This window comes from Hippopotamus amphibius, chromosome 1 (genome assembly GCF_030028045.1).
Source record: "Hippopotamus amphibius kiboko isolate mHipAmp2 chromosome 1, mHipAmp2.hap2, whole genome shotgun sequence".
Lineage (NCBI taxonomy): Eukaryota > Metazoa > Chordata > Mammalia > Artiodactyla > Hippopotamidae > Hippopotamus > Hippopotamus amphibius.
In genome coordinates, this window is record NC_080186.1 from 35,123,654 (window position 1) to 35,146,727 (window position 23,074).

General features: G+C 53.5%; 2 protein-coding genes and 1 long non-coding RNA gene across 8 annotated transcripts; 1 reads left to right on the plus strand and 2 right to left on the minus strand.

Moving 5' to 3' along the window:
• Positions 1-414: 414 nt before the first annotated feature.
• Positions 415-8,514, minus strand: LOC130836746 (uncharacterized). The gene is made up of 3 exons (XR_009049219.1): positions 8,353-8,514; positions 7,835-7,972; positions 415-1,314 (listed from the first exon to the last, which is right to left on the minus strand). It is a non-coding gene; the product is annotated as an uncharacterized LOC130836746 (long non-coding RNA).
• Positions 8,515-8,560: 46 nt separating this feature from the next.
• TMEM125 (transmembrane protein 125) lies at positions 8,561-10,727 on the plus strand. 4 transcript variants are annotated; one of them, XM_057709221.1, is made up of 3 exons: positions 8,561-8,681; positions 8,910-9,058; positions 9,300-10,727. In XM_057709221.1, the coding sequence occupies exon 3, from the start codon at positions 9,442-9,444 to the stop codon at positions 10,099-10,101; it is 660 nt and encodes a 219-aa protein (XP_057565204.1). In that variant the 5' UTR covers positions 8,561-8,681; positions 8,910-9,058; positions 9,300-9,441; the 3' UTR covers positions 10,102-10,727. The 4 variants fall into 4 exon arrangements, with proteins under 4 accessions (XP_057565204.1, XP_057565212.1, XP_057565220.1 ...); XM_057709229.1 differs by lacking the exon at positions 8,561-8,681 and adding an exon at positions 8,697-8,866 and having other exon boundaries at positions 8,981-9,058; XM_057709237.1 differs by lacking the exon at positions 8,561-8,681 and adding an exon at positions 8,697-8,866 and having other exon boundaries at positions 8,981-9,058; positions 9,435-10,727.
• Positions 10,728-18,623: 7,896 nt separating this feature from the next.
• On the minus strand, positions 18,624-22,123 carry C1H1orf210 (chromosome 1 C1orf210 homolog). 3 transcript variants are annotated; one of them, XM_057744936.1, is made up of 4 exons: positions 22,044-22,123; positions 20,764-20,836; positions 19,714-19,830; positions 18,624-19,578 (listed from the first exon to the last, which is right to left on the minus strand). In XM_057744936.1, the coding sequence occupies exons 3-4, from the start codon at positions 19,730-19,732 to the stop codon at positions 19,256-19,258; spliced, it is 342 nt and encodes a 113-aa protein (XP_057600919.1). In that variant the 5' UTR covers positions 19,733-19,830; positions 20,764-20,836; positions 22,044-22,123; the 3' UTR covers positions 18,624-19,255. The 3 variants fall into 3 exon arrangements, with proteins under 3 accessions (XP_057600919.1, XP_057600916.1, XP_057600929.1); XM_057744933.1 differs by lacking the exon at positions 22,044-22,123 and adding an exon at positions 21,951-22,033; XM_057744946.1 differs by lacking the exons at positions 20,764-20,836; positions 22,044-22,123 and adding an exon at positions 20,668-20,723.
• Positions 22,124-23,074: the final 951 nt, after the last annotated feature.

Consider the following 23,074-nt stretch of genomic DNA (forward strand, 5'->3'; position numbering starts at 1 on the left):
GAGCCCCACACAAGCAGAGCCTGGTACCTCAGCCAGCAGGTCACCAGGGTTTTTTCTCAGCTGCACAGGGGTGAGCACAGCTTCTTGCTAGCAAATCTGGGGCCAAAGGTACAATCTTGTTTACGCGTCTGTGTTTTTTTCATTGACGTATAGTTGATTTACAATGTTGTGTTAGTTTCTGGTGTACAGCAAAGTGATTCAGTTATACATATATAGAATATTATTTTTCATATTCTTTTCCATTATGGTTTATTATAGGATACTTAATATAGTTCCCTGTGCTATACAGTAGGACCTTGTTGTTTATCTATTTTATATATAATAGTTTGTATTTGCTAATCTCAAACTCCTAATTTACCCCTCCCCACCCTCTTTCCCCTTGGTAAACGTAAGTTTGTTTTCTATGTATCTGAGTCTGTTTCTATTTTGTAAGTTCATTTGTGTCATATTTTAGATTCTACATATAAGTGATATAATATTTGTCTTTCTTTTTCTAACTTACTTCACTTAGTATGATAATCTCTAATTTCATCCGTGTTGCTGCAAATGGCATTATTTTGTTCTTTTTTATGGTTGAGTAGTATTCCATTTTATATATATATATATATACACACACACACACACACACACCACATCTTTATCTATTCATCCGTCGATGAACATTTAAGTTGCTTCCAATGTCTCCATGTTCTGTCTTCCATGTCCCGATGCCAGCCTGTTGGGTGGCATTGGTTGGGCGGCATTGCTGGGAGGCTGCTGCATATGAGACCTCCCTCCACTATGCCTATCCTGACTCTGCGGGGAGGTTCTTACCCCATTGGTGCCACCTCCTCCTTCACAGGCTCCCTTGAGCCAGTTGACCAGTTGATGGAATGAGGCGGTAACCTCCTCCTGCTGGTCACCCAAGTGACTAGGCATTGGCATATAGACTCTGCTCTTGTTCTTCTGGCTAAAGTCCATTGTTGAGCTCTGGTGATTCGTTCAATGCTGGTGTGACAGCTATGCCTTTTGGGGGCTGTCCTCTTTCTGGGCCCCAGACATCCTTTGGCTCTCCTCCACTTCTTCTAGAGTCTTAGCATCGGTGGTGGCCAGACCGTGTGAGCTGCCAAGCTGAGCCTCCAATGCCATCCTGTTCTCTCAGCACTGAAGACCCTGCCACTGCAGGAGTTCTGACATCAGTGTCTACTGCTCCCTACTGCTTCTTCTGTTTGTTTGTTTTACAAATTAACATTAGGTTTCATTAGAGTCTCAGACAATGTGTGGATGGAGCAAGAGACACTGCAGCATTAACAGGAACTTCTATATCCATTGAACCTGGTCTTGTGATAAGACATATAATGAGAAGACACAAACATACATATGACAATTAGTGGGAATGCAACCCTAGAGGCATAAAAATATTTTGGCAGCATGGAGGTGCTAGAAAAACATATTTGAGAAAAATGGAAGAAACTGGGTGTCCCCACCAGAGTCAGAGAGGGGAAGATTGCCATTAAGGATAGTGGTGTCAAAGAAACTAAATGTGGCTTCAGAACAAGGGGGAAATAAAGGGGGGGGGGGGGAGGAAGAAAAAAGAAATAATGTTACATTAAAAAAAAAAAGAACAAGGGGAAAGCTTGGGCTTCTCATAATCCCTGTTTTTATTCTTAAAATTAAAGGACCAATGTGATTAAGAAATAGCTGACCTTACACGTATTGCCCATTCAAGTAATACATTTCTTTTTGGCAATAAAAACCTGTTTTCTAAAAGGTTTTTCTGTAGGAAAATATGAGGATTTGCTTAATTTAACCTCCCACATTTCCCCAAAGGTAATGTTTGTTATTCTGCCATTTAATTAAAATTCATCTTAAGCAATGCAAATAGTCGTGGCTTATTGCTTCAGTTTACTATTTGTTCATGTTTTCTTTAATTTTTAAGGTTTACAGGAATGAGACAAATTATTTGTATTCTTCTCTTATAATGTAGGATTAAATATTCTAAAATTATTACTCCCAATGTTATAAAAGTTGCATTATATTAAATATTTACAATCATCGTTTTTATCAATTATTAATATATATCAATATTTCATAGCATGTACTGTAAAATATTTTCAGGTGTTTTGAGAGTAGTGAATGATCTTCAGCCTAGAATAGTTTTCTAGTCTGATTTTTTTTTTCCCCTGCTTTCCATAGTCCCTTTCTTTGCAAGAATGAAATTCCTTCTTATTTAGAAAATTCTGGATCATCGATTGTTTTGGTTATTTATTGCTGTATTTAAAACTACACCAAAACTTTGCAGCTTAAAGCAGCAATTTGACTTTGCTTATCATTTATGGGTCAGAAGTTCAAGAAGGACTTCCCCTGACACTTTATCTCTGCTCCATGTGGCACCAGCTAGGGAGGGTGGCTGAGGCTGGAAGGTAGCTCGCTCACAGGGTTAGCAAGCTTGCGTTGGCTGTCAGCTCCAAGCTCAGCTGAGAAACTCGAGGACCTCTTCACTGGAATGCGTAGCTGTTCTCAGAGAATGGAGGCTGGGTTTCAACACCTAGGAAGTTTAAATTGCCATTCTCTTTCGTCCTGGGCCTGGAAACTGGCAATATTATAACTTCTTCCATGTTCTATTGGTCAAAGCAGTCTTAGAACCCACTCAGATTCAGAGAGTGGAGGCACAGACTCTCCACTGTTTCTTACAAAGCGTGACCAGCCATTACCAACCAGCCGTTCCCAGCAAGTGCCAGAGGGGGCCTGGTAGGCCTGGAAATATCTGCATGTCCAGCTCAGACCCCCAGCAATCATTGTTCTGGATTTGGAGTGAGAGGTGAGAGAGAAGGCATGTCAGGACCAAGGGTCCTGGGGCTCATTCTCCATGAGCTCTGTTGGGGTCAGCTCCCCTAGACCTCAGAGGTTCTGGGGCCTGCTGTGCTTTGGACGTGTCTGAGATGCCGTCAGACTTCCCCGAGCTGAGCGAGGCTGAGGAGCAGATCCACAGGGAAGTAAACGTGCTGTGTGCCAGGCAGCAGGAAAGGCGAGCGTTCCTGACCACCTGTGATGACCCGTCATGTACAGGGATGTGTACTTATTGCTCATCTAGCATGTGTCACATGGGGGGATTTGGCAGGGGCAGCAAATGGAGGCTGGTATTACTAAGCACCTACTGTGTGCCCTACCGTATTAAACATACTAAAATTGGGACCATGAGATTCTAGTTCTGAACAGAGGACCTATGGGTGCACGTTTTTGTTTATAAACAACAGAAACTAACTCTAGCCAGTTTAAGCAAAAAGGGAGACTTTATTATCCGGCCCTGGGGGTGTGTCACAGAATCTCAGGGCTGAGATACAACCAGGCCGCGAGAAGGACTTGAACTAAAACCTGGGTCTGGGCTGGAACCTCCTCTCCCTCTCTTATTCTTGCCTCTCTGTAAACCAGCTTCCCATTGCCAGTACAGCTGGCAGAGGGACCCTTAGCATCCCGTGAGGAGATGCCCCAAGGCTGACATGGCATCTCTAGTCTGACTTTAAATTGCCAAAGGAGAATGTTTTGGGCCTAGCTTGAGTCTGGAGCTCACCTCTCTCTAATCAACTGTACCCATAGGGGTGGGTCACAGAATAGAATCCTGGTTACTGGAGTTCATCCCTGTAGTGACGTTGGTCATTGTGAGCAGGGCAGATACTCCAAAAGATGTCTATCTGGGGCGACTGTCAGTCATGGAACACGGGCTGGGGGCCGGGGGCCGGGAGCCTTTGAAGACCTGCTGCTGCACCTGTGCTTTAAGCCCGTTATCCGCCAACTGCCCTTCAGGGTGGCAGCAACAGGACCTCTCCTGCTCACCTGCACAACCCCTGGTCCAGAAAAGGGAAACAGTAAATGTTTGCTGGATAAATTATATTATTTACACCCCTCCCCCAACTATTCAGACTAAGTACTATTGTCCCCATTTTACAAATGAAGAGACTGGGGCACACGGAGCTTAAGCCATTTTTCTAAGTTGCAGAGCTAGAGCTGGGACTGGGACCTCCAAGGTCCATCTAGCTCCAAAACCAATATTCTCTCTACTGTTCAAGCTTTCGTTCACAAGCATTCCTTGAACACCTATTTATGCCAGGCCTGACCTAGGAGCGAGGATGCACACATCCCTCCCTTCCTGAAGCTTATATTCTAGTGGGGTAGACAGACAATATTCCAGACAGATAGGAAGAATATATAGCATATTAGACAGCAACAAGTGCTAAGCAGAAACATGAGAGAATAAAGGAAATCAAGGAACTAAGAGCAGGGAGATAGGAAGTGTGGGGAAGGCTGTGATTTTAGACAGGGTAGCTGGGAAAGTCTCACTGAGATGTAACATCTGAGCACCTTCCTGAAGAAAGGTGAGGAAGGGAGCCACGTGGGAGGAAAGCATTTCAGGCAGAGGGAACAGGGGATGAAGTCAGAGAAGGCCTTAGAGATTGTGGGAGGGCTCTGGCTGTTTCTCTGGTTGTTACCTGCTCTACTTTATAACAGGATCACTCTAGGGACTTTCCTGGTGGCGAAATGGTTAAGAATCTGCCTGCCAATGCAGGGGACTTGGGTTCGAGCCCTGATCCAGGAAGATCCCACATGCTGCAGAGCAACTAAGCTTCTGTGCCACAACTACTGAGCCTATGCTCTACAGCCTGTGAGCCACAACTACTGAGCCCATTCACTGCAACTACTGAAGCCCACATGCCTAGAGCCTGTGCTCTGCAACAAGAGAAGCCCCTACTTGCCAAAACTAGAGAAAGCCTGTACGCAGCAACAGACCCAATACAGCCAATAAAGAAAGAAATAATTAAAAAAAAAAAAAAAAAAAAAAACAGGATCACTCTAGCTACTGGGTGGAGAATAGTCTGAGGGGGGAACCTGGCCTAAGCAGGGAGGCTGGGCTGCAGGGCCTCTCCCTTCTCCAGGGCCTCCCCCGGTCTAAGGGATCAGTCAGAAGCTACACCTTGCGCTCTCCGCCCACTGCCGCCTCCTCCCCCTGCCTTCAGTACCGCCCATCTGAGCTGCCCCAACATCCTCTGCTTTGGGGACAGAGTTCAACAGCCCTTCGAAGAGCCTGCCTGTCTACTTTAACTCCAAGTTATTCAGTAAGACCGGAATGAGAACAAAGTCTCACCCAATCAATGTTTAAACTGAGGAAGCTTTTAGGCTTTGTTCCCTCCACCCCCAAAATTCCCTTCAAACCCCCAGGGGAAGCTGGGGGTCGGGGGGGGGGGGGTGGGTGGAAATCTCATGACTTCCCCTGCCCGGTTCTGTCTGGGACAGCTGGACCATGGGTCTGGCTGGGACTGGCCCCTCCTTGCAACCAGGAGGAAAATAAATGTCAGACGGGCAAGAGGAATGCACAGCTACTGAGCCCTGCCAGGCCTCTGCTCCCCACTCACCCCAGGGCAGGGAACCCCTTTATCATGCTTGGCGAAGTGGCAAACCCGCATGTTTGTCCCCAAGATCCAGCCGGCCCTAACCTTTTCTTGAGGGAAGAACCATCGAGTAAGGAAGAACCATCTGCAAGTCACATGTGGTGAGCTTTAGACATGTGGCTGGTCTGAGCTGAGATGCACTGTAAGTATAAAATACACAGCGAATTTTCAAGATGAAATAAAAGACTAACATAGCTCAATCACTTGTGTATTAAAATGAAAATATTTGGGGCTTAAATTAAAATTTTAATGTATTAATTTCACCTGTTTCTCTTTACTTTTTTCACGTGGTTACTAGACAATTTTCAATTACATGTGTGGCTCGTGTTTTATTTCTATTGGACGGTGCTGCTCTAGAGTTACGACCACATCCCCAATCATCTCCACAGAGCAGAGCAAAGAGAAGCAAGGACAGGTCCAGCATAACTATTTTGTGAGCTGATAATGGAAAGGTAACTTTGATTTTGCTTTTCTTGTCTGTTTCATACACACCAAAATGAGAGCGAGCAGGAGGCACTACAAGGGCTTCAGTCCAGCCCACAGCCACCTCCAACCAGCCCCCTCGCCCATCATGGAGTGTGTGGTGCCAGAGTCCCCTGTTAGAAGCAGAGCCCTGACCATGTCCTTGTTATTCTTCAGAACCCTCCATCAGTATCTCAGATGAGTCCAAATGCCTCACCAAGGCATTCAAGGCCCTGTGCCACCTGAGCCAAACTTGTCTTTCCAGCTTCATCTCACAAGCTCCCTGTGTAAAACCCCCACATCTGGAAATCCACACATTCATTCATTCAACAAATATTTACTGATTACTTCCCTCGTGCCAGGCACAGTACTAACTGCTGAGATCACAGTGGTTAGCAAAACAGGCACTAAACCTGTAGCCACTGGGAATCACCCATCTAATGGGGGAAGACAGGTAAGTTAATAAGGGCAATCACAGCACATGCAGTAAAAGCAGTTGTGGGGGAAGCATGGGGGCCGTGGCTGCCCCCAAAGAGGCACCTGAACCAGCCTGGAGGTCAAGGAGGGCTTCCTGAAAGAGGTGACATCTCAGTTTAAGAATTCGAGTTGGCCAGACAGAGGCTGGGGAGGCTTGGTAAACATCCCAGGGAGAGAGAACTCAGAGTTCAAAAACCAAGCGGAAGGGCAGAGCCTTGCAGAGCACACACAGCTGAAAGACAGGCATTCTAGCTGGAGGGCAGGGGCCAGGGGCAAATGACTGGCCTGCTGTGGATGGCAGGGGCTTTGTAAGCCCTGTGAAGGAGTACGGCATTTATCCCTAAGTGTTTATTCTGCGAGTGTTTTAAGCAAGGGAGCTCCTGTTTCCCACCTGAAAAGGCTTTACCCCTTCCACCCTGTGCACTCAAATCCTGCCTCCCCAGTGGGACCAAGACAAGACATGGGGCAAACCTACCTTGGTCAGGCCCTGGAGGCTTTGAAGGAGAATGGACAAGGGGCTTGTGGGGCTCCAGCCCAGGGGAAAGCACCAAGGAATGGAGGTACTGGGGCTGGGTTTCGGGGGCCAGCTGGTGTTGGAATTTGGGGCTGAGGCAGGATTTGAGTTTGCAGTTGGGATTTGGGGGTTGGATTCAGGAACAGGGGTCAAGGTTGGGGCCAAGAATGAGGTCTCAGTCTAAGACCTAATTCCAGAATCTGGAGCTGAGGTTTCAAGCCAGATTTGGGGTTGGGATCTGGGGCTGGGACTGGAATTGGATTTGGAAATGGGGCTGGGGGTTAGGTTTGGGATTTAAGATTCAGTGTGGGAGCTAGGAGTTCTAGTTAGGGTTTGAAACTGCACCTGGGGTTGGGGTTCTGTTTAAGACTGGAACTAAAGCTAAATTGGGTTGGAGCTTGGGGATAGGTTTCGGGCCCAGGCTTTGGGGCAGATGGACAACATTCCTCCTGCTGCCCAGGTCTGGGAATTGTGTTCGAGCCCTAACAGCAGCAGACAGAAGCCCCTCCCTTCCCAGGAATGCCTCAGCCCTGCAGAAGGAGCAGTGCCACGTCAGCCAATCGGCTCAGGCCCTGCCTTGGAAACACCTGTAGATCCTCCTCCCCTCCCCCCACCGCAGCTCACCTAGGTGCAGTTTAGGCAGGTGGAGCACCTCCCCGGAAACGGAGCTGGAGCACCCCACCTGCCCGCCCTGCCTTCTCGGATCGGATCCAGCACCTCCAGGCTTTTGTGAGTGCCCCACGGTCCCCCTTACCCCCACCACCCCACCTTTCCCCCGGCTCTTCCCCTGAGAACCTCCACCCCACCCCCAGCCTGGCCCCTCAGTCGCACTACACCTGTGCAAGCACTTGCAGACCAGTGAAGTCACAGCCCCAGGGAATGCTGGGACTGATTCCAGGGTGCCTCTCTCGGCCCCTCCTCCACCTCCCTTGGGGGCACCTGTAGCTGCCCCTCCTACCTTGTGTGCCAGGCAGCCGCTGCTGAGGGATTGTGGAGGACGGATACCTCATCAGGGGTGTAAGCCACATACAGTCGTGAAGTCATATTCCCGAATGATCCAGGACCAGAGTCCTCTGTGTAAAGTGGGAGTCCCGTCCTGAATTGGAGGAGAGAATGTTGTGTTCTTTCATTCAGAAAGCATGCTCTGGGCATCTATGAGGGCCCTGGAATTCCCACTGGAATCCTGACTTGGAGATTTTATTGCCCCCACCCTTCAAGATAAAGACTATCGTCCTCACTTTTCAGATAAGGAGTCTGAGCCTCCGAGAGGTGAACTCACCGGGGCTTCTCTGACCTCCCCCACGTCCCTCTGACTAACCCACAGCCAGCACTCATCACAGGAACACACCTGCTCCTGTGGGCAAACGGGGGTTCCTTGAGGGCAGGGGCCAGCCTGCTGTATTTTGCCAAGTGGGAGTCGTGCTGACGGGCCTCTGGAGGACGTGTTCAGTGAGGAACCCCTGCATGGCCCCTCACCTGTGTACCCATGGCCGCAGGGACTGCAGCTGGGGGTCCAGTCCAAAGCCCTCCTTCCCTTTGTACACCACTTTAGAGAAATCATGGAGGAGGATGGCATGGGGGGTGGGGTGAGAGGAGAAGAGTTGGGGAAGCAGGGAAACCAGTGAGGAAGCTGAGGGGAGGGAGGCTGAAGCGCAGGAGCAGGGGAGTGAGGGCAGTGGTGGGATGGAGAAATACTTAAAGGTGGCATGCACAAGGGAGGAACACAAGAAGAGGAGCAGGTTTGCGGCAAGATGATGAGCTTGGGTTGGGACCTGTTGCATCAGAGGTGCCTATGGGACATCAAGGTGACAATTGGCTTATGGGTTTGGAGCTTGGGAGGGAGATCTGGGTTTGAGAGCGAGAGAGGGATTTGGGAACCAGCAGCCGTGGCCGTGAGATTGGATGGGAGGTTAGGGGTCAGATCCTGACGCGCAGAGGAGTCGCAACCCCAAGAGAGAAGATTCAGGGTCGGGCTGCTGCTTTCAGAAGGGTTAAGTCATAAGCCCCCTCCCTCCCCACAACCCTCCCCCCAGGAGCCAGCGGTGACAGCTGAGGCCATGTGAGGCGATCCTGAATGAGGCTTTATCTCTGGGTCTTCATCCAGTCGCGTCATCCACCGTGGCACCAGCTCCCTCGGCCAGCCGGGATGGGACAGGCAACCCGGACAGCCAGAGCCAGAGAGGTCAGGGGCTGGGCCGGGGGCTTCCCTGGAGGGGTGGGGGTGCTGTGGGTGGAGGGAGAATTCCTGGGGTCCCTGGAGAGGCATTCCCGAGGGGGCAGTGCGAGGGAGGAGGTTTTCCTGAGTAGGCGCTGGGCTACAGGGCATATGGGAGGATTCCCAGGAACCATCCCCAAGTCTCCGAGGAGAGACCAAGAGGGGCAGGTGGGCTGGGGAAAGAGCAAGTGTGATTCTCCCCCTGCAGATGACGGTGACCGTCCCCTGGACCGTGCAAGGAACAGGACTCTGGGCCTCTAGCTGCCACACGGGTGGTGGGGGCCCCAGGCCATGATCTGTACCTCTGCCCCCTGACGCTGCCCTCCGCCCTTCCTCGTGCTAGATCCGCCATGTCTGAAGGAGAGGCTCGGGCCCCGCCGGGCCGGGGGCTGCCCCCGGATGTGCTGGCGGAGCAGGTGGAGCTGTGGTGGTCCCAGCAGCCGCGGCGCTCGGCGCTCTGCTTCGCCGTGGCCGTGGGCCTCGTGGCGGGCTGTGGGGCGGGCGGGGTGGTCCTGCTGTCCTCCACCAGCAGCCGCTCGGGCGAGTGGCGCCTGGCCGTGGGCACGGCGCTCTGCCTGCTGGCCCTGCTGGTCCTGGTTAAGCAGCTGATGAGCTCGGCCGTGCAGGACATGAACTGCATCCGCCAGCCCCACCACGTGGCCCTGCTGCGCAGCGGCGGCGGGGCCGACGCGCTGGTGGTGCTGCTCAGCGGCCTGGTGCTGCTGGTCACCGGCTTGACGCTGGCAGGGCGGGCCGCCGCCCCCGCCCCTGCCCGGCCGCTGGCCGCCATGCTGTGCGTGGGCATCACCCTGGCTGCCTCGGGTGCCCTCTTGCTGCTGGGCCTGCTGCTGTATCAGGTGGCCGTGAGCGGACACTGTCCCCAGACCCGTGCGGCCGCCCCCGCCACCCGCAGCGGCCGCAGCGGCGACAGCAGCGTCTTCAGCATCTCGGGACAGTTGTCCGCTGGCCGGCGGCACGAGACTACGTCGAGCATCGCCAGCCTCATCTGAGCGAGCCCGAGCCCTCCTTCCCGCCACCCGCCTCAGCCTCCACAGAAGCGTGCCCTGGCGCGACGGAGTGTGCGTGCACGCGCACGCCAAGGGGACCGTGACTGCCCGTCTGTGCCCAGGACTGCCCAGCCCTCTGAGGGACTGTGTGACGTGTGGCGAGGAGCCGACGTGCACCCACACACCCACGTCACAAGGAGAGACCTGCTTCTCCTTGGAGCGCACGGAACCGTCCGTCTGCCTGTCTGTGTCCGGCGCCTCTAGGCAGAGAAGGGTCTGGGATCCCTGAAGATCCTTGGCCCCGATTCCTAACGCCCCTCAAAGGCAACTCTGCCCTGCAACACCTGGCAGGGCTTTCCCCAGGAGAGGCCCAGGGACTGCACCAGTGATCCCCCTTTATCAAGGAGACTGAGTGGGAGCAGAGTGGACAGAACACATTCTCCGGAATGACAGGCCGAGGGTGCAGTCCCACCTCTGCCACTCACCAGCTGGGGGCCTTGGGCAAGTGGCTTAACCTCTCTGAGCCCCAGTTCTTGAGCGTCTTGGTCATCGATTATTAGGATCAAATAACTTCGTGTATAGAAGGACCGGGCACATAGCAGATGTGCAATAAAAGTGGTGGCTGCTGTTAATGATGTTGTCATTAACTTACCATCTCACCTAGACACCTTCCCTCCCCTCCCCCCACAGCCGCCCCACCCAAAGGGAACGCTCCGTGCCTATCTCAGGCTGACATAAGGTGCCTTGAAGGTGGCCTCAGCCGGGCCTGTGGTTTCTCCTCATAGGTACCAGGAAGCCTGAGGGGAGATGGGGTGAGGGGATGCTTAGCCTCAGGAAGGTAGGGTGTCTCTGGTCCAGGGAGAGGGTGGTGTGGGCAGGGAGGATGATGAGTCCTCATTTGCTCGTGTGCTGGTTCCAGATGAAGGCTGAAGTATTGGGGTTTTATCGCCTGGTTTCTCCGGAGGCTGCAGCTCCCAACCCCACCTCTGAAACCAGAACATCCTGGTCTGTGTAGTCGCGGCACCAGCTGGCCTGCCTCTCGGTTCCCAGGCATGGGAGGGGAGTTGGACGCCCACTTGGGCATGAGTCCCTTCCTGCTTGGGGTCAGCCCTGGAAGGGCTCGCCTTTCTGGGTGCAGGGACACTTCCTGCATGACAAGGACAGAGGTCCACTGGAGGAACGCCCAGGAGCACCAGTTACTGTTTCATCACTTGCTGCTTCACAAGGTGAAGATTATAGGAAGCCCCAAGGAGGACACCAAGAGAGGATGGGAAGCCAGGCAGACCTGTTACCTAAGAGGTGTTAAGCGTGGAGCCACAGAGGCTCTGACAGGAGAAAATTACTTTCAGCTGCTAAGATCAAGGCAGTTTCCTGGAGAAAACACTGAGCTGATGGATGAGGGGAAAGGGTGCTGTCAGCCCTGGGAGGAAGCAACGTGAGCAGAGAGAACAGGGCAAGTCCAGATGCACCGGGAATTCCATGCACCTCAGACTCCACATATTCAAACATGACCCCTCTCCTCTCTACCTTGAACTAGGTCCCCGTCTCACCCTCCACCCAGCATCCAGGTTAGAGACCTCAGGTGTTAAGGCTCCGCCCTGTTTTTGCAGGCTAATGTGCAGACTGCCCTACACGAATGGCCTCCCTCTCTCCTCAACTCATCCACGAGCCAGCCACGCTGCACCATCATCGTGACCCCACCACGTTCTCTCCCTTCTACCAGCCTTCATGTGCTCTCTTCGCCTGCCTTGGTACCCTTCAAGAACCTGGGACCTGGGGGGGCATGTTCTTGGGGAGTCTTCCCTGACCCTATCCCCCTTACCCCTTTCCTATGCCCAAGCCCTCCATTGTAGACACCAGCCTACGGTGCTCTCTGTGTGCCTGTCTCCTTAACCAGGTGGTGAGCTCCTGCTGGCAGGGTCTGTATCCTGCTCATCTGTGTGTCCCTAGTTCCCGGCACAGGCCTGGTACACAGTAAGTTGTGGATGGGTGGATGAAGGACTCCGCTTGGTGAGACCCACCTATAACTGGGAAGGGTAGGGAGATTAGGCCACTGTCCACTGTTGGCCCCGAATCTTTCCCTCCTGAGGCTCCACACTGTCTGCCCCAGAAACTCTCATTCTTCCTCTCAGGTGCTCTCACTATCACCCAGCTCCTGGGCCATTAGAGGACCACGGAATGCTTCTCCATCCTGTAAAACAGGGATAAATCCTGAGACAGAGTTAGACTCTTTCACAATATTTCTTTTAAGAAACTAAAGGAAAACAGAAACAGAAAATTGGGAGCAGGGAGAGTTACTCAGGAAAATGTCTGGATGAGCAGCTGCTGTAGGCCAGGCCCTTGTCAGGCTCTCCTGGGAAGGACGCCAGATGAGGAGCATGATTTGTGCCCACAGAGGACCTATTCCAAAGGGCAGCAGAAGTCAGCATCTAAACACCCAACTATAACACGATGAAGATGGTAAGACTGCGTGGAGGCTTGGGGTGGGGGGGAAGAGGTGGGCGGAAATGCTAATACTTCCTGATTCTCTAAAGCCAACTCTACAACCTCCCACCTCCAGCTTGTGTGCTCAAAGCTGTGCATTAAACCCCATCTTGGTCCCCATTGCAACCAGACATCCACTGGCCCCTCTGCTCTCTCTCACTTGCACACTCTCTCTATCTCTCTCTTTCTCTAAAGCAGCCCATTTTGTCTTCGTCTCCCACCTGGTTAAGATTCTGTGACCCATCATGTCACCCACTCTTCGACAGAGTCCTCGACAACTTAGCCCACTGACCTTTGGTCCCGCCCTCCCAGCAAAATCCCCTCCATGGATGAATTCTCACAGCGAGCCGCTGCTAGAGAAGTCTGCACAGCCAGGCAGCCTGGTGTCACCATATTCCCTATCACCGACTTCAACCTGGCCTAAAACTCAGCTCACCAGTTACACTGTTGCCCTCACCAGCTCCTGCTCCCACACAGCCCTCAAGTTCTCTCCACTCCCTTCACACCCCAGCATCACCCCCTCGCAGCCCCCAACACTGCTCTCTGCAGACAACTTGGCCTCCCTCGTCATGAGAAAATGAAACTAGGGGCGGGAAGCCTCCACCTGCTCCTGTGAATCACTCCTTCTTTACTCCTGTCTGTCAAATGGTCTTGTCAACCCAGCTGAGGAATTTGGACTTCATCCTTAGAACACTGAGAAACATGGAAAGGTTTTAGTTAGGGGAGTACACTGAGCAGAATAGGATTGGGGACTCACTGGCTGCTGTGAGAAGCCAGGATTGGTCTTAGGAGAAAAAGAAATGACTAAACAGCCCCAGAAGTGCCTTCTCAGCTGGGCCCTGAGAGATGAAAAGCAGCTGGTCAAGCTAGAGAGATTGGGAAGAGAATCCCAGAAAGAAGGAATAGCAGAAGGGCCCAGAGACAAGAGCATTGGGTCCTTCGAGGAACCACGGAGGGTCTGGGTGGTGGAAACATGGAGTATTAGCTGGCGAGAGGCAAGGATGCAGCTGGGGTACCCCTGGGCCCCTCCCAGGCTTCAGAGGCTCCCTAGCAGGTAGCAGAGCTTCTTAAGGCCAAGAGGAATCCAGTGAAGGATCGTAAGCAGAGGAATGGCCTGGCTGGAATTGTATTTTAGGACAATTAGAATTAATTGGAAGGGGCAAAAATGGAGGCAGGGAAATCAGTTGGTGGGTTGATGCCATCTCCAGATGCGAGATGATGCAGCTTGGCCAAGGGGGTGGCTGCTGGGACAGAGTCAGAAGGGACAGGTTCAGTGGATGCTCAGAAGGTGGGACCAACAGGCCTCTGTGACTACCTGGAGGAGCTTTTTTAGGATGGGACAGACGTGGTGAGTCCATGTGGATAGAAAGAGAAGTTGAAGATAGAGGGTAGAGAAGAGGCCAGCCTTAAAGTCCCTGAGCAGGGAGGTGGAGAGGGTGGATCCAAGCCCGCGATGGAGGGATTGGGCTCACAATGTTATTTCCATAGGAGAGAAGGAAGAACGTGGACACAGGTAAGTGTGTGGGTTTTGTAGCAGGAAACCCATCAACAACTACTCTCTCTGTGAGGCAGAGGCCATTTTAAGGAGCTGCGGTGGAAAATGAGCAAGAAAACAGCAAGATAGCTGGAGGCTTTGCGAGCCCGCAGGGAGCTGGAGCATGGGCAGCGACAGAAGCACGGCCTGGGCGATGTGGGGTGGGGGTTGGGGGTCCTCAGCAGCACGTGGGGGGCGGGGTGCAGGCCTCAGGTTGCAGTGTCACCGGGAATGTGCAAGAGTGACGTGATGGGGCAGGTAAGCTGAGGATGTTGGCAAGAGAGAGGCGGACATAAAAGGCCCTGTAATCTAAACTGGTGTTGGGGAAAAAGACAAGAGGAGCTGATGGAGACGGTGTAGAGTGGGCTGGACTTCCTAGAAGCTCCCCCTGGGCGGCAGGCGAGGTGGAGAGAGACTTGCCACATGTTCCTCCTGGGTCACCAAGATGCCTGGATCCTGGAAGAATGTGTTCCAGACATTTCCAAATCCGTTCCAGTCCAGGTGGTCCTTCCATCATATCCAGTCACACCCCACCTGAGACCTCAGGTCCCCCTCGAGAAGCTTCCTCTGGGCCTCGGGGGACTGACACAAGCTCAGTTCTTGCACACTGACCAGGCTGCCTTCTGGACTGCTCCCCAGGACCTGTGAGACTACCCTGGGCATAGGAGAGACCAGACCATTCTGGGCCCCTCTGCAGCCAGGAATGGGACACACCACTTCTACACTCACAGCCTGCTCTCCCAAAGCTGGAACTTCCTGGCCCCCATTCACAGGGGGCTGAGGGGTGCCTGCCCAGGCAGGGTAGGAACAAGTCCAACTACCAAAAGATTCCTTCTCTGGGTCTGTTTTGATCATGACTTAGAGGTGAGATAAAGGCGTTATTGCTGAGCAAAGCAGGCAAGTTGCAATTAACTTGTTTGAGCCTCAGCTTCTTAGTCTATAAAATGGGGTGTCTGCCCAGCAGGGTGTTGTAAGAAAGTGCTAACACATCCGTATTATTATTACTGTTGTTGTTGTTCCTGTCATTATCATTATATTCTACAGCATCAGAACTTCTGGTTCAAGTCCTTTGCTTTTCTGAACTGGATCTCCTGACCTGAGTCCTGGGAAACAGAGAAGGTCAAATCCCAGCCCGGGGGCTTCCTAGGTGGCACAGTGGTTGAGAATCTGCCTGCCAATGCAGGGGACACGGGTTCGATCCCTGCTCCAGGAAGATCCCACATGCCGCGGAGCAACTAAGCCCGTGCGCCACAACTACTGAGCCTGCGCTTTAGAGCCCATGAGCCACAACTATTGAGCCCATGTGCTACAGCTACTGAAGCCCACGCGCCTAGAGCCCGTGCTCTGCAACAAGAGAAGCCACAGCAATGAGGAGCCCGCGCACCACAACAAAGAGTAGCCCCCACTCACCGCAACTAAAAAGAAAGCCCGTGCACAGCAAAAAAGACCCAACACAGCCAATAAAATTAATTAATTAATTAATTAAAAAAAAAATCCCAGCCTGGAGCGAAAGAGGAGAAGGAGGCATGGCAAGCTCCTCCTTCAGGATTAAGACTGATCACCTGTCACGGGGAGCAATTGCCCTGGGGGTGCCCATGCGGATATGGCTAATACTTGCAGATGCTTGCTCTGTTCTACTTTACACGGCACTCATTTAATCCTTCTAGAGCTGTGTGAGGCAAGTACTATTATGATCCTCATTTTATTAAGAAGAAATTGGAGCACTGAGGGGGTACGTAACTGGCCCAAGGTCACGCAGTGGGTAAATGGCAGAACTGGGATTTGAATCCAGGTCGCCTGGGCTCTCTACCCAGTTTGCTGCTGCTCTGGGCTTCTTCCACTTCATGTCCATGGCTCGTGTGACTCCTGTCCTTGGCCTCCACACAAGGGCAATGGATGTGGCCTTACTTTGGGGGCAGCAGGATGAGGCAGCCCGGAAGCTGGGCTGTCCTCTGCAGTCGGGTCTGGGTTGGGGCTCCCTGGGAAGACAAAGTAGTGACGGCTCTGAGGGGTTAGGACAGGGTGCAGGGCTGGGGGGCAGAGGTGGGCTGGGGTCAGAGTCCGAAGACAGAGGACGGCAGACCAGGGCTGAGTCCCAGGCCTCCCAGCAGTTCCAGCATCCCAGGTCTTTGAACCTGTGGACACAGGGGGTGCTCCCTCTTGGTGCCTGGGGCCAGGCACGCAGAGCTCCGTGGGAACCTTTCCTCAGGAGAGACCAGCAGGGCCGCTCTCAGGGTCCAGATTTCCTGCCACCCACAGCAGGTTCTGAGAGGAAGCCTTCCCTGCCAGCCCTCCTTGGTGCCGGGCTCAGGAAAGCAACTTCTCATCTAGGCTTGGGCCCTCACCGCCTCCTGGATCCCTCACAGGTTCTGACTCACGTCCCAGAGAAGGTGTGAAACGGGGACAGCCGAGCTGCGTCCTGGCCCAGACCTGCAGGCAGGGCAGCCCCTCCAGGTGCGCCTCGGGAACGCATGCAGGCGGGGGACAGACCCAGCTGGGTCCCCAGCAGCTCCTCCTCCGGAGGCCAGGACACGCTCCACGACTCGGCATCCTCCGGGGTCTCAGGCCGGGGAGCCTCCGCTGCTGTGCCCCACACAGGGCCTCGCTGGGCCAGCCGTCTCAGAGCCGAGGAACGACGGCTGGGGCTGGGCTCCCCTCCTCCCTGGCTGTTTCTCCCCCAGCTCTCCTGCCACGTCCTCCTCTGCAGACAAACCCTTAGATGTCAGTGTTTCCCTGCTCAGTCCTCAGTGCCTCCTCTACCCCGCCCCCTCCCTGGTGATCTGATTCACTCCCGGGGGCTCAGGGACCCCGTTGCCAATGATTCCCAAGCCAACATCTACAGACTGGACTTTGCCCTGTGAATCCAGCTACCCCTGGCATCTCTCCCCTAGAAATCCCATGTCCAGCATTGAATCCTCACGCCCCCAAAAACCTGCTGTTCCTCAAGTGCCCAGCCAGCCAGTCGGAAACCAGGGAGCCTTCATCAACTCCCTATTTCCCATGCCCAGCAGCCAAAAGTTCTGTCAACCACCCTCCAACCCCCGCCTCTGTCACATCTCTGGAATCTCTCTGTTCCCTGTATCACACCTTAGTCATGTCTGGGTCTCTCCCCTCCAATCCATCCCCATGCACAGCATCCCCTCTTCAGCTTCCTCACTGGAGTGGGCACCCTGGAGCCTACACTGTCCCTCCTTGACCTCCTGCCTTTATCTTGAGCACCCCCTATATTAGTCAGCACTCTCTTTCTCTGCTGGCTCTTTCCTCAAAGGCTAACACTGCATCCGGTGGACACATGTGAGTGGCAGCCTGGTTTCCAATGACGTCCCCTTTTCTGACCGGGACTGACCTGAAACAAATAGGTGGGCTTCCCAAATCACAAGTGGACTACAGGAGCCTACCTCCACTGGTCAGAATTGGTTGGACCAGTAGTAGATACTTGACTCAAGCTGGGCCAATCTGATTCCATCACCTGAGTACTTGAAACCCAGAATCAAGAGTTTGGGAGTCCCGGCATGAAGTGGAGCCTCATGTGTGCCCATAAATGACAGAGCACTAGAGGTCCCACGCCTGACCTCAGGTGGCTGGGACCACCCGCTGCCTGCCCTCCTGAGCCAGCTGTCCCTTTATTTTTTTTTAACTTTTTTTATAAACATATTTTATTTCTTGCCTTGATTTTTTATATAAATTTATTTATTTATTGGCTGTGTTGGGTCTTTGTTGCTTCGTGTGGGCTTTCTCTAGTTGCAGCTAGCGGGGCTACTCTTCATTGTGGTGCATGGGCTTCTCATTGCAGTGACTTCTCTTGTGGAGCACAGGCTCTGGGCACATGGGCTCAACAGTTGTGGCTCATGGGCTCTAGAGCACAGGCTCAGTAGTTGTGGCGCACGGGCTTAGTTGCTCCACAGCATGTGGGATCTTCCCGGACCAGGGATCAAACCCATGTCCCCTGCATTGGCAGACAGATTCTTAACCACTGCACCATCAGGCAAGTCCCAGCTGTCCTTTTAGTTCACCCCAAAACTCCTTTCCATTGCTTGCAACCAAAGTAGCTTAACTCAAGTCTCTGCCATCTTGAAACTGCCTCCCTTGCCCCAAACTCCCACCAGAAAGGACTGTGTCCTTCTCCTCTCCGTCAAGATTCCTGATAAAGTCTTCCACGGTCAACTCCATGCCCTCACCTTTCAACTACTCACCCCTCAGCCCAAGGTGATTCAACAAAGTCAACAAATATTTATTTAGCATCTGCCGTGTGAGAAACTCTGAGGACGCAGAACGAAGTGCAGACTGTGGCCTCAGAGAATTCACAGTCTAGCCTGGTAAGGGGTCTGTGCAAACTGCACTAAAGATTAAACTTAAAAGTGGTAAGAGACTGGTAGGGAAACTCACGGGTGTTATGGGAGGAAGGGGCTCTGGGAAGGCGTCTCCGGGAGGGGATGTCTGAGCAGTGTCATAGCTTTGTGCAACAAGAGACATTTTTATGCACAATTTTCAGTTCAGGAAAATAAAAAATGAGCATCTTTTTATTTTTATTTAAAATGAAAATAGATTTATTAATATATGTGAAAAACATAATATAACTATTTAGATTACCCACTTTATTGATAGGAAAAAAAATCTCAGTAAGAAACTTGGCACACTCATTGTCAACTGCTAAGATGTTATCATCTGGGCACGTCTGAAATGCTGGCGAATAGGCAGGCCACATGGGGTCTACTGGCCGGGGATTTTCATCACTGTCACAAAGGATTTGGGAGAAGAGAAGGGCAGTGGGACAAGGGAAGGGTGTGAGCAAAGGTCCATGGAGAAAGAGCATGGTAGGCAGGGAAGGAATAAGAAATAATTAGTTAAGTAGAGAGTAAAGTAGGCAAAGGCAAGAAAGGAAACCAAAGGCTGACAGAGGCCTGATTTCATAGCCAGGCCCTTGGTAGGCTTTATCCCATGAACAGCAGGAAGCCATCGAGGGTTACTGAGCAAAAGAGGGTCATGGTCACTTTGGTGGCTAGTGTCAAGGAAGGGATCCCTGGTCAGCTCTTAAGCCCTAGCCACCAAGTCCCTGAGGCTTGTGGTTCCCACGAAGTATCTGCTATCCTTAAGCTGTCAGGTATAGGGTTGGGGGTGGGGGGGTCCAAAGATGGGGGCTCAGAGGGAGAAGTGGTCCCTACTTCCCTCTGTCCCCAGCCCACCAACCCCAGGCTGAATGTAATTGTCCTCGATGAAGCCATCGTCATCCTCATCCTCACCCACCGCGGGGCGGACCCCTTTCCCTGTCCCAGACAGCGGGCGGTGCTGGTAGCTGGCACGGTATTTGCGGCAGAGGTGGCATTTGGCAGCAAGTGCGATGAGGAGAGAGAGGACCACAGCCCCCAGCACAACCCCCACCAGCACCGGCCATGCCCGGGCCCCACTGCCCGGTCCAGGGGACACAGCTGATGCTGTGGGGAGCTCCGAGGGCCCCACAATGGCTGCAGAGAAAGGGACAGCGTTACGGATGGCTCCCTGGAGAAACCGAGAGGAGTGGGGGCAAGTTCTCCCCCCCCCACCTCAGCATCTAAGGGGAGCCCAACCCCCTCTTCAGCCTCCCTCCCACGGTCACTCACTTCGGTTTGCCTCACTCATTGAGGGGCCAGAAGACACTGCTGAGCCTCAGCCTCTGCCAGAAGAGCCCTGGCTCTAAGGAGACTCCCAGATGCCAGGCAGCCCTGGGGCACAGAGTCCTGGAACATACACACACGTTCGGGTGTCAGGGATGGCCAGGGCGCGCACATTCCAGGCCTGCTCGCAGCCGTGTGAAGGCCCTGTGCAAACTCTGGAAACTGGACAACTGATCATAACCAGCTGTCCATCGGAGAAAAACAAGCCGAGCCATGGCAATGGGCTGTTTGCAAGGGAACAGTGTAAGGCACATCCCGGAAGTAGCTGGGAAAATAACTCTGTGCTGGAATTTACTGAGCACAACTTATGATTCAGGCACCAGGCAAATGTGCTTACAGAACCTTGTAATGTGGGCATAAACATTACCCCCACTCTACAGGTGAGGACTCTGAGGCCCAGAAAGGTGAATTAACTCAGCCAAAGTCCCAAGACGTGAACCCAGGTCTCTGATGCTGGGCCCAGAGTCCAGGCTGCTCCCCTGCTTGGTAAGCTGAGGATGGGAGGTGGGGCAGAGGCAGTTCTGGCTTCCAGAGGTCAGACAATAGCAATTGCTTGGAGCGAATGGGCAAAGTGGAGACCATGCACAGAGACCGGTGCCGGTCCCCACCCAGGACAGGAGGCCCCAGACACAGGCAGGGCAGCCCTGGCCCCTCTGCTCCAGTGTCAGGAGCCCTGCGTCCCCACCCCCAACCACTACCCTCAGCCCTTCAGGCACATTCCTTGTCCATTCACCTCTGCCCCAGGGGGCGGGGAGCTGTATTTAGGGCGTAGCCAACTGTAAATCAACTGGATCGGGAAATGACCTGGTTGAGAATCACTAGGGCTGGGAAGGATCTAGAGGAGGAAGAGCATCTGCATACAGGGAGCATCTGGAGGAAGATCATATAGGCTCGGGGTACCTGGAGGAGGAGCATCTGGGCCAGAGGAGTATCTGGGGGAGCAGCACCTGATTCTGGGGAGTACCTAGAGGAAGAGCATCTGGGTTACAGAATTACCTGGAGGAGGAAGAGCTGGGACTGGAGGTATCTGAATCAGAGGAGGACCTGTGTGTCCAAGCTAGGAAAGCACCTAGGAAAGAAGCACCTAGTTTAGGGGAGTGCTCCGCCATGTTCTTTAATATCAATACCTTAATGATGCCCTCCCTCCTCAACTCCACATTGTCCCTCTCAGTATCCCTAGAAAGTCTAAGCGGCTCCTCTGCACCCTGCCACCACTGCTCCAGTCCAAGCCACCTTCATCTTGTACCCAGCCTCTTGCAGTAACTTCCTAACTGGTCTCTCCTCACCTCTCATCCATTCCTCAGGATGGTGGGCCTACAGCTCAAATCTGACCCCATCACCCCCCCTGCTTAAAAATCCGACACGAGCTCCCCAGGCCCCCAAGGCTGTGTGCAGATTCCTCAGCACATCCTTCAAGGCCTCCCTATCCAGCACACGGCCCTCAGTTCCCTCCCTGTGCTACACACACACACACACACACACACACACACATCCTGCCCTGCCCTCTTGTTTCCCAGCCACCCTCTCCTCAATTTTTTGAGTCTCCCATCCCTGAAGGCCAAATCAGACCATACCTGCCTGTGAGGTTGCCCCAGGAGCCCCCTCATCACCCCCTTCACTGCCTTGTCCAGTCGGCCACCAGTCAGAAATGGCCAGTTACTGGATGCACAGCCACCTGGGCAGGGACTGGGCCGATTAACGTGTGCCCTGGCGCTGGTCAAGCTTGGTCGGTCAGCTGCTCAGTGCATGTTTGTGAGATGAGTGAATATGAGTGGTAGGGTGGTGGGGGGGTCATTAGAAAGGAGAAGTAAATCACTCACTCAACCATTCATCTACAACAGTCGTAGGGTGCCTACTCTGGGCCCCACACATTGGGTCCTCAAAAAAAAATTTTTTTTAATTGAAATCAGCTGAATTCAACCTGACATTTCTAAGATTTTACTCCTGCTCCTTTCCTTCCTGCCCTATCCCTGTGAATTCTTCCCAAGGACAGACACACACACACACACACACACACACACACACACCCCCCAGGCTGTCACCCCACCCCTTCTGGTCATATTTCTTCCACCGACAAACACACTCCACCCTGATTTGTAGCTCCCTTTCTGCTCCCAGGAGCCCTCGGGGATCTGTGGGTTCCCCCTCCCAGGTCCCCCCAATGTCTTCCCCTCTCTCCCCACCTGCTGGAACTGTGCACAGTCCGCGGAGGAGCTTCCGGTTAGAGCCGGCAGGACCCGGCCAGGTGGGCGGGCCAGAGCTGCAGCTTGACTCACCTGGGGACGCTGCAGCCGGGCGGGGCGGAAGCCGCAGGTGAGGGCCGAGGGCAGCGCCTCCAATAGGGAGGACTAATTCTACCTCTTCCCAAGCTTTTCCGGAGAACCTTCTGGCGCAAGCCTCACCCCCACCCCCGGTGCTGGGGCGGGGGGGGGGGGGGGAGGAGGAAGGGGGAGAGGGAGGTCGGGGGGTGAGTGCCGCTGGGATCCAGAGAGAGGGCACTCTTCAGCAGGCAGCCGCTCGAGCTGGCGGCCCTGATAAACAAGGGAATTTCCGGTGGCAGGTACGAAGTCCAGAGCTGAAGAGGGAGCTATACACGCCTGCGAAGGCGGCGGGCCGGGACCAGAAGCGCGGGGGGTGGGCATCCTCCAGGCAGAGCCAGAGGGACCGAGGACATTCAGAACTGCCTGCGAAAGTGTGTGTAAGCGGGTGTGTGTGTGTGTGTGTGTAGAGGGATGTAGAGGTCAGTGGGGAGTGTGATTTCAGAGGCCTTCCGAGGAGTGTGTATTGCCCTTGAGGGTTATCGTGTGTATGTACTTTTACCCGGACAGAGGGTGCAAGCCTATCTGGATCTCAAGGATCCTGTGACACCACAAAACTAGGCTCCTTCTGCCTTTGCCTTACTCCTCTTCCCCAGGCCGGGTGCTTCCTTGTCCTTGCAGACCCTCAGGGAGTCACCTTCCCGCAGCCCTAAGTCTACCCCAGGAAGCCCCGCCAAGCCCCGCCTCCTCCATGCGCAGAGCGCCGTCTATCACAGCGCTGCTCTCATTATCTTGCAATTATTTCTTCCTGTGCTGCCTCTCCGACTACACCAAACGGGGAACTCTCCCAGGGTGGAGCCAAGTTTGACAGCCTCTGGGTTCCCAGCACCTGACACGGGGCAGGCTCTCAGTAAATCTCTAAGGGAGGAAGGGTTCCATGAGCTGAACCAAGCTGGCACAGGAGTTCACAGGGACCCACGGGGCACAGCGGAGCCAGGGCTGCGGCCAGGGCTTGCAAGCAGGGCACGGTAGAACTGCTGCTGGAAGGT

Bases quoted from the DNA above. Each gene is read 5' to 3' on its own strand.
- TMEM125 (XM_057709221.1), top strand. From the start codon at position 9,442: ATGTCTGAAGGAGAGGCTCGGGCCCCGCCGGGCCGGGGGCTGCCCCCG.